The sequence below is a fragment of the Rhinopithecus bieti genome, unplaced genomic scaffold (assembly GCF_001698545.2).
Source record: "Rhinopithecus bieti isolate Rb0 unplaced genomic scaffold, ASM169854v2 scaffold_24263, whole genome shotgun sequence".
NCBI lineage: Eukaryota > Metazoa > Chordata > Mammalia > Primates > Cercopithecidae > Rhinopithecus > Rhinopithecus bieti.
The window spans coordinates 119067-131072 of record NW_016811410.1 but is presented as its reverse complement, the minus strand read 5'-3'; the positions used below and the strand labels follow the sequence as shown (position 1 = coordinate 131072).

The 12006-nt window shown below is 52.5% G+C and overlaps 1 protein-coding gene across 1 annotated transcript; it reads left to right on the top strand.

Annotated features, from left to right (window-relative positions):
- Positions 1-354: 354 nt before the first annotated feature.
- Positions 355-11545, top strand: CYP2E1 (cytochrome P450 family 2 subfamily E member 1). Its single transcript, XM_017893865.1, has 9 exons — positions 355-571; positions 1461-1620; positions 4247-4396; positions 4779-4939; positions 5340-5516; positions 6399-6540; positions 9500-9687; positions 10180-10321; positions 11202-11545. The coding sequence occupies exons 1-9, from the start codon at positions 395-397 to the stop codon at positions 11384-11386; spliced, it is 1482 nt and encodes a 493-aa protein (XP_017749354.1). The 5' UTR covers positions 355-394; the 3' UTR covers positions 11387-11545.
- Positions 11546-12006: the final 461 nt, after the last annotated feature.

The window sequence follows — 12006 nt, the reverse complement described above, 5'->3', positions numbered from 1 at the left end:
ACAAATTCATGGCAATACAGCTGGAGTTCCCCTTTGTCCAACCAGTGCCAAAGGGCAGGACAGTCCCTCACCCCACGTTCTTAACTATGGGTTGGCAACATGTCCCTGGATGTGTTTGCTGGCACAGTGACAGGTGCTAGCAACCAGGGTGTTGACATGGCCCAGCTTCACCCTCACCAGGTCACTGACTGGAAACCCTGGGGGCCACCACTGCGGGAATCAGCCTTCGAAACGATGGCCAACAGCAGCTAATAATAAACTAATAATCTGGGCTACAGGAGAAGGAAGAAGGCATTGGTTGGTGGGTCACCCACCTTCTCAAAACACATTATAAAAAGCCCTGCGTTTCCACAGGATTGTCCTCCCAGGCTGGCAGCGGGACCCCAGCGGCACCATGTCTGCCCTGGGAGTCACCGTGGCCCTGTTGGTGTGGGTGGCTGTCCTTCTGCTGGTGTCCATCTGGAAGCAGGTGCACAGCAGCTGGAATCTGCCCCCAGGCCCTTTCCCACTTCCCATCATCGGGAACCTCTACCAGTTGGAATGGAAGAATATTCCCAAGTCCTTCAGCCAGGTAAGAGAAATAGTGTTGATTTTAGGGAGAATAACTCAGGAATTGGATCTGGTGTGTGTGTATTCAACTGCTTTGCAGACAAATTGTGGTTGTTCAATACCAGCCTGTTGTGAGTTAACTGAATTGAAAGCATCCTGGAGCGACACTCAAAATGTGTCGCTTGCGGTGCAACTGGAGCCCGGAGCCCGTGTGCCAGGCCCTGGAGGCCCCCGCCGGTGCCTCGTCCTCGGGGCTGATGATGGGGAGGCCGGCGAGGCCGGGCTGCTGCGAGGCCGGGATAACCGCGCTGGCGGCCAGATGCGCACCCGCTGAGCATCAGCCTGTGTTTGCCAAAGCAGAAGTTGAAACGTGAAGTGTTGGGCCAGCCCGTGTGGCACCAATACCTGCCGCCTACGACTGTTGTGAACACTGAATGGGCCAACAAATCTAAACGTTAAATGAACTGATAACGCCCTCAGCATGGAGCAGGTGCTGGTGTTCGCGCTCTTGGGCGTGCGCTCTGCGGGGCGCGGGCTGGCGGCGGGCCCGGGGCACTGGCTCAAGCTCCGGCTCTCGCGCCAGAACCGGGTCCAGAACCTCGACTCCGGAAGCGGGCAACGGGGCGGTTGGTGGGCGCGCCTTAGGGAAGGGACTTGAGCCGGAGTCCGCGGAGTTGCCCGAATCCAGGCGGGTGGGGTGCGGGGCAGCTGGAGCCCCCCGCGCGCCCTGCAGACGCAGCAGCCTCTTGTGGGGAGGGTCTCCCCCCCGGGGCTGGACAAAGGCGGCCTTTCCCCACATCCCTCTGGGTTCTCTAGAGCAACAGCAATACCCGCCTGGCAGGGGTGTGGCTTAGAGCCCCGCACCTCCTCGCCGGGCCGCGGGCCTGACTTCCAGCCTCGGGTCCCCGCAGCTGGCCCAGCGCTTCGGGCCGGTGTTCACGCTGTACCTGGGCTCGCGGCGCGTGGTGGTTGTGCACGGCTACAAGGCGGTGAGGGAAGTGCTGCTGGACTACAAGGACGAGTTCTCGGGCAGAGGCGACATCCCCGCGTTCCAAGCGCACAGGGACAGGGGTGAGTCCGCGTCCCCGGCACGGGGCGGGGGGGCTCATACCACGCCCCGGGACAGTTACGGGCGCCAGCCACGTCGGCGATGGCCAAATACTAAACTAACAGTAATGTTACAGGAACAGCATCCGAAGGATGATATCAGGATTCGGGCGATGAACCCCGCGCGTTGCCTGCGGCGCGAGGCGCCCTGAGTCGCCCAGGAGTTGGGCCTCTCAGCGACGGGGCGAGTTCACAGGGATGGGCGGGGCTGCTTCTGAGCAGGAGTCCCCCCCCCGCCCCCGCTCCGCCTCTGGGCCCGCAGGCTCCTCCCGGGAGCGCTTTCCCCTCCTGTTCAACCGCCTGGGCACAGGTGGCTTCGTCCACCGAGGTCCCCTCACCCACGCTGAGGCGTCGGAAGCTGCGGACACTGCTCGCCTCGGGGCTTTGCTCAGCGCAGCTGGTGACCTCCAGAGAGGGAGCCTCTGATGTCCCGCTGGGGGGATGTCCTGAGACCGGGAAGGGGGAAGAGACCCACTGAAATTCCGTCTCCCAGCCTCACTTCTGCTGTCTCCTCCACATTTCCTGTCTCCAGAGCCCCGAGTTCAGCAAATCCAGAAAGCGGCCTGTTCCCTCTCTAGGGAGACGAAGGTTGGGGTCTGGAGGTCTGGCTCGTCTTTATCTGAGCATTCTCCCAGCCTCCTGGCTTCAGACCCCAGCAAGGCGGGGCCGCCGGCCGGCTCCCCTCTTCCTGCTTGCAGACCCGGCCGGCTGCTGCTTTCTCCTTCCTCCCTCCCTGCCCCTCGGTTTCAAAGTAGATTAGAAATAACACGGTGTCCCACATGGAACCCTCTAGTTCCCCCTGAGCCAACTTTGATGACCAGGCTCCAGAAAACCTTTGCCATGCTAAGGTGTGGAATTTGTCCATGGTGAGCTCGCGCTCTTGCCCTGTTTAGTTGTCCAGTCTACATTCCCGAACATTGTGAACACTGAATGGGCCAACAAATCTAAAAATTAAACCAACTGATAAAGAAGGCCGTCAGCACAGAGGAGGCGCTGGTGTTCGCGCTCTTGGCTTGCGCTCTGCGGGGCGCGGGCTGGCGGGGGGCGGGGGTCGCGGCTCCAGCTCAGGCTCCCGCGCCAGAACCGCGTCCAGAACCTTGTCTCCGGAAGCGGGCAACGGGGTGGTTGTATCACAATTAGTGGCATTTGGTTTTCCTTCTTTTACATTCTGGGTTTGTTTTACTTCTCTGGGGTTGCCAAAAACAAAATTAACCATCTCAGACCTTGTCGTTAACACAGGAGGAGCATTACTGGAGGCCCTGGGGTTCTGTGGTTGAGGAGCTCAGTTCTGGTTCCGGGGAGCCCTTATCTGCCCCCCACGGGTCCAAGGCAGAGTCTGAGGCAGCAGGGCGGGGAGCGGAACTCACATCAACACAGATCGGGGCCAAGGGGACCTCGCTGCCTCTGCCTGGGGGATCTAAAGCTTCATTTTCACATGATGCACAGGGCCCAGACTGGCGGAAGATTAGCAGAGCCCTGGGCATGGGCTGCACCTGGCCGTTGAGGGACAATGATGGAAATATTCCTTATTAGCACAAAACTGAGCACAGTCTGTGTGACAACGTGTCGAGGGAACTGCACACATCCTTTCAGAAAAAGTTCATAAAACAGAGAAAGCTTCGTTCCCAATCTAGATTTTTAACCTGTTGAACGCTGTTTAAATGGGTCATCTCGGGGTGCCCTCCACTCAACATGACCACGTCTGCCCCCTGCCCCACCTGTCTCCTCAGTCGTTCCTCCACACCTTTCAGGATGAGATGAAGCCCTCAGTCCAGCTGCACCCCTGCCCCACCCACCTCATCTCATGTGGCCCCGCCGCTCTCAGGCCGGACAGCCTTGCTTCTGTGTGCACAGCTTTGCCAGGCACTTTCTGAGCGCCCTGCAGGCGCCTCCTAGGAGTGGTCAGTGGTCCATCAGCTAATGAAGTTGCGTAGGACATGACCCTTGTTTACTGCAGAATGCCCAGAGCTGGCAGGATGTCTTATATGTGGGAGGTACCCAAAATGTATTTATGGAGGAAGTGATGATGGATAAGAGGAAGACAGAGAGCCAGGGAGAGAGGGGGAAGGGGCCCCTGAGGTGTAAATGAGCTATGGCTGGGAGTGTGCAGGGGAACAGGGATAATTTCAAGGTTCCTATCTGGGAGAAAATAAAAAGGTTCATAGTTCGTTGAGATAAGGGTGGGAATAAGTGAATATTTATTCCCTTATATAGAAAGGGAAAGAGGTGGGAGGTGTTCTTGGAGCGGCCATATGTGGTTTTATGTAGCATGGGGAAGACTCAGCAGAAAGGAAAAAGAAAGAAGGCAAATTGACAGCATGAAGAAAAGCACCCAGGAGAGGCTACATGTGATGAAGAAACCGCAGTGCAGACTGTGAGGGCCCCAGAAAGGCTCCTCCCCAAAACCTGACCAGTGGCCGGTGCTGGCAGCTCCCAGGCTGGGACATGCCTCTGTCTCTCTGTCCCTCTGTCCCCTCTGTCACTTGTTTACACCCCTGCAAACCCTGCTGTGCTGTCCCAGGCCCTCTCTAGCTCGTTTCTCCCCAAAATGGGTACTTGGAATAACCCTCTCCTGTCCCCTCTGCCTTAGGAATTATTTTCAATAATGGACCTACCTGGAAGGACATCCGGCGGTTTTCCCTGACCACCCTCCGGAACTATGGGATGGGGAAACAGGGCAACGAGAGCCGGATCCAGAGGGAGGCCCACTTCCTGCTGGAAGCGCTCAGGAAGACCCAAGGTGCGTATCTGCTGCAGGGCCCAGTCCTCATGCAGACCAGGGGCGCAGGGAGCCCTGGTTGGGACTCTTAGACTGCATCTGAACCACAGGGACCTACGGACAAGGAGAGGGTCCCGTGAGTCCACAGATACTGTGTTTTACAACTCTAGTTTCCAGCTACACACTTCAGGGAGCAAGGGTGGCCATTAAACACGACTTGTATCCTAAATACTGTCGAAAAACAAAGGAAACTCAAACAGATTCAGACATTCACTATCTTTTGTAAATCGCCAGTTATCAGGGCACCTTCTCACGGGCCTTGGTGAACCTCAGCGGGTGACTGAGCCGGTGGAGGAGTCTCCTCGTGTCCATCTTCTGATTACTCCGACTGCCTGTTTTCCAGGCCAGCCTTTCGACCCCACCTTCCTCATCGGCTGCGCACCCTGCAACGTCATAGCCGACATCCTCTTCCGCAAGCATTTTGACTACAACGATGAGAAGTTTCTGAGGCTGATGTATTTGTTTAATGAGAACTTCCAACTGCTCAGCACTCCCTGGCTCCAGGTGAAGCCACTTTCCTCTTTCATCAATCATCAACTGTATAGTTTATATTAGAAAAAGAAGGAAAATTCAGGTTATATGTGATAGACAGGACTGCAAAAGCCAAAGAACATAGCTTCAAAGGGTGTTTGATTAGACATCCTAAATATTACTCCCAGAGACATCTCTGGGGCCCTACACACCCCGTTTCGTAACGTCAGGATGTGCATTGACCTGTGTGTGCACATTTGCCGTGCACTGCTGAGGAGAATGGTGCCCAGGAAGGACACTGTTGACCCAAAATACTCCAAATAAACAATGACTACAGCCACAAATTCAGGTTTGGAGAATGTGTTGTTGTTCCTACACACAGAATTATGTTGCATCCAGAAGAAAATAGTAAAATATTTTTTTCCCTCTCTAGCTTTACAATAATTTCCCCAGCTTACTATACTTCTTGCCTGGAAGCCATAGAAAAGTCATGAAAAATGTGGCTGAAGTAAAGGAGTATGTGTCTGAAAGGGTGAAGGAGCACCTTCAATCTCTGGACCCCAACTGCCCCCAGGATCTCACCGACTGCCTGCTTGTGGAAATGGAGAAGGTAGGCTCGGCCCTCCCATGATGTGGGCTCTCCAGGGTGGGCAGGGAGCACACGATTTCAGATTTACAGTGTGACCTGCACTCACTGGTGTCCAGGCCTTCCAGCGCAGCACGCTCTTAGTTTCATACACACACTCTTGGCTTCAGCATGACCACTGGACGCAAGTCAGCCTGCCTGGCTGCCAAGCTGGCCTGGGGCTTTGGGGTGGTGTGGGTGGGCCCCTTAGCCCTCTCCAGGTCCCGTTGCTCAACCCTTTCTAGTCCACAGACTTTGAGAATTGCATTTTGTCTGAGGAGAAGCCCTCGGCCTTCCTTGTGGGCATGTGCTCCCCAACTGTGCACAGGTGCAAGACTTCCAGCCCTCCCCAGCTTCGTCCACCTGCAGCCGCTCAGGACCCTGATCCCCTGCCTCCTTCCCAGCTTGGAGAAGCTTCTGGGGTCCTTGTCTTGTCCTTTCCTGTGGCTCAAGAACAACATGTGGAGCCCACACTGATTTCTCAGAACTGTCTGAGCATCTCCTCCACCAGTTTGGCCCCTCATGGCAGCAGACACTAGCCCTGTAGCAGGAGGGGTCAGCAGGAGTCGTTTAGCTCCTGCCTGAGCTATGACCAAGATCAGGGGGATGTCGCCTCTCCCAGGGTGGCCCTCATGCTGTTGAGGGAGACAGAGCCCTGTCCTGCCCTCAGCAGGTTTCCAGGGAGCCTCAGCTTCCATGGCTGTGCGGTGGAGACGACCCTGTCTGTCACAGCTCCAAGTCACAGTTCCACTGGGACAGCCTCTTGGACACTGTCTCCTGTGTCCCTGTGGAGCTGGGAGGTGGCTGGTTCTGTGCTGAAAGGAGACAAGCAGCCCCTTCTCCTCCTGTCTGTCTCTGGCATCACAGGAAAAACACAGTGCAGAGCCCTTGTACACAATGGACGGTATCACCGTGACTGTGGCCGACCTGTTCTTTGCGGGGACAGAGACCACCAGCACCACTCTGAGATATGGGCTGCTGATTCTCATGAAATACCCTGAGATCGAAGGTAAGCAAGTGACTGGAGGGACACCGTGCATACGGCTGCACCTCCCTGGATGGCCAGCCTTGCACGTTTTAGGCTGCAGCTTTCTGTTCGAAGCTGCTTGTTAACCCTCATGGTGATGTGGTGAGATGGCTGGATGCACTGCTTTGAGGCGAGATGTTATTGTCTGTGCTGGACACCTGGTACTCTTGCACACTGGTTGGTCCATACCCCACGAAGAAGCCCCTGGTTGCAGAAAACATCCCCACACCAGAGTGGAGAGGTGGCAGGGTCTGCATTCTGCTCCATAAATAACTTATCTATGACAGAGAAGATAATGTCCCAGTTCCCCCGAGTAAGACCTGGTCTTCTAGGCAGAGCAGCTGGGGAGGTTGGAGCTGGAGGAGAGGGTCCTTGCTAGGGCGTCTTCCTCAAATGCAGATGTGAGGAGGGAAGTCCAGGAAGAAGCAGCTACAGCTGCCCTGGACCCTCGTCATTCCTTCCACAGGGCTCCTCCCAGCGGCACCTGGGGCAGTTGGGACTCTGTGCCTGGAGGAGGTGTGAGGGGTCTGGGCCTAGGTGGGCAGAGGGTCGTGCCCTGAGAAGCACCCATCTGGACCAAATAGAGGTGATGTGAGGGCACCCGCGTGCAAACAGGCCAGTCAGGGCTGGCTCCAAGTAAAGGGGAGGAAAGGGAGCTGCAGCCTGGCTGGAGACTGCCCCGGGTTCCAGAGCCCCTGCCTCTCGCTGGGCTGGACACAGGGCTGGGCAGCCTCTGCCCGAGGCAGTTCACAGCCGGAGTGGTGTGTGCCGCCCTCCTCACAAAGCTGCTGCTAATGGTCACTTGTGGTCTTAAGGCTCATCAGTTCCTGAAAGCAGGAATTATAGGCTATGAAGTTATTTCCCCCAAGAAAGTCGACATGTGATGGACCCAGGGTCAGACCCTGGCTTTTCTTGTTATTTTCCTCTTCTTCTTCCTCTTCCTCCTCCTCTTCTTCTTCTTCCTCTTCTTCTTTTTTGAGGGGACAGGGTCTCACTCTGCTGCCCAGGCTGTGCAGTGATGCAGTCATGGCTCACTGTAGCTTCTACCTCTTGGGCTCAATTGATCCTCCCACCTCAGCCTCCCAAGTAACTGGGCCACAGGTGTGCACCACCACACCCAGCTGATTAAAATGTAAAAGAAAAAATATTTTGCCTGGGCACGGTGGCTCATGCCTGTAATCCTGGCACTTTGGGAGGCAAAGGTAGGTGATCACGAGGTCAGGAGTTCGAGACCAGCCTGGCCAACATGGTGAAAACCCGTCTCTCCTAAAATACAAAAAAATAGCTGGGTGTGGTTGCATGCGCCTGTAGTCCCAGCTACTTGGGAGGCTGAGGCAGGAGAATCGCTTGAACCCCAGAGGCACAGGGTGCACTGATTGGAGATCGCGCCCCACTGCACTCAAGTCTGGCAACAGAGCAAGAATCCATCTCAAAAAAAAAAAAAAGAAAATTTGTAGAGACAGGTTGTTACTATGTTTCGTCGGCTGGTCTTGAACTCCTGGGCTCAAGTGATCCTCCTGCCTTGGCCTCCCAGAAGTGCTGGGGTTACAGGTGTGGCCAACATGCCCCATCCCTGGCCTCTGCTTTTTCAATCACATGGAAATATGAAGGGTCAAGGAGCCAAAAGTTTAGGGAAGGAATCATTGCATGGATCTGCAGCGATTATAAGAGAACTTTCAACTACTCTGCACTAGGGGAACCATGGACTCAAAAAATGTTTTAAATCATTATTTATGAGGAGGTTCCAATATAGACAAAAGGAAAATAAATATGATTGACATGCATATATCCATTGCCAAATTTAACATTTATTAACATTTTGCAATACTTATGTCAGAACTCTTCAAAAGAAAATGTGTTACAGAGCCAGCCAAAGTCCACCTCCTCACATCTCCCCACCTCTCTCCCCAGAGATGGCTCCAGAATTGCTGTGTGGCTTTGCACCTTTAACAGTTATTAATTATCAGCACAATATTCATATTATTGCTGTATGTGTTTAATATTTCACCTGGGTACTGTACATAACATTTTGCAGCTTGTTTTTTTTCACTCAACATATGATGATGTTCCATGGGAAACTCCAAATACGGGAAGGCTAGGCAACTTGCCCAAGGCAGCTGTGACCTCTGTTAGAAAGACAGAGACTTTCAGACTTCAAGAAGTAGACCCCGCATGTCTGATTCTGCTCTGTAAATTCCCTTCATACTCAGAAGCATTCAGTAAACAAGCCTGGAGTAATTATCAATGCAAAGATTACCCTCCCAGAAGAAACTTCCAAAACACTTTCATTATCTTCTACTCATTACATGAAGAGAACTGAATAAGCCGTCATCAACTAAGATAATGGATGCCAAACATCCTGTAAATAACCTCGTAGAGCTTAGCTCTTACTAAGTTTTTGGAGAATTTTCCAGTAATGCAAAGGACCTAGGGAAACTTAAGCACTGCTTAGGATGCTCCATAAACATCTTCTGGCTGGGTAGGGGAGTGGATGGATGGGGGTGGACAGACAGACGGATGGATGGATGGATGGATGGATGGATGGATGGGTGGGTGGATGGATGGATGGGTGGGTGGGTGCGTGGGTGGATGGGTGGTTGGGTGGATGAATGGATGGGAGGGTGGATAAATGGGTGGATGGGTGGATGGGAGGGTGAATGGGTGGGTGAGTGTATGGGAGGGTGGATGGATGAGTGGTTGGATGGATGGGTGGGTGGGTGAATGGGAGGGTAGATGGCTGGCTGGCTGGGTGGGTGGGTGGATGGTTGGGTGGGTGGGTGATTGGTGGATGGATGGAGTGTCGATGGATGGATGGAGAGGTGGATGGATGTGTAGGTGGGCAGATGGATAAAGGGTGATTGAATAGATGGGTGGATGATGGGTGGATGTCCAACTGGCCATGAACCAATCCCTTAAATTTGTCCCATTCATATCCTGGCAGAGAAGCTCCATGAAGAAATTGACAGGGTGATTGGGCCAAGCCGAATCCCCGCCATCAAGGATAGGCAAGAGATGCCCTACATGGATGCTGTGGTGCATGAGATTCAGCGGTTCATCACCCTCGTGCCCTCCAACCTGCCCCATGAAGCAACCCGAGACACCATTTTCAGAGGATACATCATCCCCAAGGTCCAGTGTGAGCCTGGAGCACACAGCATGAACACCATCTCATCAGCTGATCGCCTTCATGCCAGGGAGCAGCATGGGGGCCCAAGACCCTTCCCTTTGGCAGGGTTCACCAAGTGGAGAGGCTGCCCCCCACTCCCACCCTGTTGAGTGCTGCTTCCCCAGGAGTGCTCAGATTGGCCTGGTGACCAGAAAGGTGGAGGAAACCTGGAAAAGTGCCTCAGCAGTTAATGCCTGGGACTGTAGTGAATTCTAATGCCAGGAACAATCACAACCAGTTCTGGGGTTAATCCTGTGAGATTAGGGCTTTCATCTTCATTTAGACCTGACCCCTGACTGCTTTCTATCTAATCCTTCACTAAGCAACTCCCTCAGTTGAAAATATACTATCTTCTATAGAATAATATTCAAAACAACATTCTTCACTGGGGGTTTCCAGGTGAAAGCCCACATTCTGTTAACATGGCTCACTGAGACAGTTTTTGTTTCTTCTAGGGCACGGTCATAGTGCCAACTCTGGACTCTGTTTTGTATGACAACCAAGAATTTCCTGATCCAGAAAAGTTTAAGCCAGAACACTTCCTGGATGAAAATGGGAAGTTCAAGTACAGTGACTATTTCAAGCCATTTTCCGCAGGTGAGAAAGATCAGAGGCAGCACCTTCCCTAGAGGAGGAGCCCACACTCCTCATGACCACTCCACGTGTGCTCTGCCCTTGTCCCAGGCACCCACTGACACCCGGAACCTCACTGTGTGCCCTGTTTCTATTGACAACATGACCCACATGTATTCTTCCCTATTCAGGGAAGTTACATAACATCTTTCAGCAGCAATCCTGGGAATGAAGTGTTGTAGGTGGATTTTTTTTCCCCAAAGACTAGATATTTTACATGATTCATAGCTAAATTCTGTTTCTATTTTAACAAGACTTAGTGAAAAGCTCTCAAAGCCATATTATCCAATTCTCCCTAATTGTAAACCAGAGCTACTAAACAAAACCTAACCTTTGGTTACCTAGAATCATCACAGGAAGCATCAAAGCCTTCCTGGGATGTGACTCAGTGACTCTCTTTGAGGCACTTGTCCTCCTTCCCAGGGCCTCATCTTAGGGATTGTTGTGGGAAGACCACACAACCAACTGCATACTTTTCACACCCAATGCTGGAGCCCCAGCTTCTAACAGGGCCCTACTTCCCTCCTGTAGGCATAACTGGTGAGCACTGGGGGTGCCTTCTTTACTAGGCAGACACGGTCTTCCCAACTTAACACTGGTTTTTGTAGTTGAGCTCTGGATAATTGAGGTTGATGAAGGCTGGTCCCTGAATTAGTCAGTGTCGCTGGTATTCTTCCACTCAAGTACATTTTGTGCTTCTTTTAATAGACAGAGGGGTGAGTCCTGCCTTGTGATGGCCATTTGCCCACAGCCTCCTCCTCCCTGCTTCCCCTAGTCTCACTGTTGACAGCATCGTGTCTCTGAAACTCCTTCAGTGTCTCATCAATACCATTGTTACTTCTAGGAAAACGAGTGTGTGCTGGAGAAGGCCTGGCTCGCATGGAGTTGTTTCTATTGTTGGCTGCCATTTTGCAGCATTTTAATTTGAAGCCTCTCGTTGACCCAAAGGATATCGACCTCAGTCCTGCAAATATTGGGTTTGGCTGTATCCCACCACATTACAAACTCTGTGTCATTCCCCGTTCATGAGTGTGAGGAGGACCCCCTGAATCCCCTGCTTTCAAACAAGTTTTCAAATGGTTTGAGGTCTGGCTTCCTCAAACCGATTCCTTTCTTTGCATATGAATATTTTAAAATAAATATTTTCCCAGAATATAAATAAATCATCACATGATTATTTTAACTACACGCGAAGTCATGGAATACCTTAATTGTTGAAGTGATTCTCACAGAGAGAGGTTTTTTTTTTTTCCTTTGAGAGTTTCGCTCTTGTTGACCAGGATGAAGTGCAGTGGTGTGATCTTGGCTCACTGCAACCTCTGCGTCCTGGGTTCAAGTGATTCTCCTGCCTCAGCCTCCTGAATAGCTGGGATTACAGGCACCCACCACCATGCCAGCTAATTTTTTGTATTTTTAGTAGAGACAGGGTTTTACCATATTGGTCAGGCTGGTCTTGAACCCCTGACCTTAGGTGATCTACCTACCTCAGTCTCCCGCAGTGCTGGGATTACAGGTGTGAGCCACCGTGCCCAGCCAGAGAGAGGTTTTAAATATATGTTTACTTTAATATTAAGTTGTAACATAACTTTCATATTATTGAAAAGCTCTTCAATCTAGCATCACATCACTTCAGTTTCAGAAACATATTG

Bases quoted from the DNA above. Each gene is read 5' to 3' on its own strand.
- CYP2E1 (XM_017893865.1), top strand. From the start codon at position 395: ATGTCTGCCCTGGGAGTCACCGTGGCCCTGTTGGTGTGGGTGGCTGTC. The intron at 1,621-4,246 runs GTGAGTCCGCGT...CCTCTGCCTTAG, and splicing joins CCAAGCGCACAGGGACAGGG to GAATTATTTTCAATAATGGA. The intron at 4,397-4,778 runs GTGCGTATCTGC...CCTGTTTTCCAG, and splicing joins AGCGCTCAGGAAGACCCAAG to GCCAGCCTTTCGACCCCACC.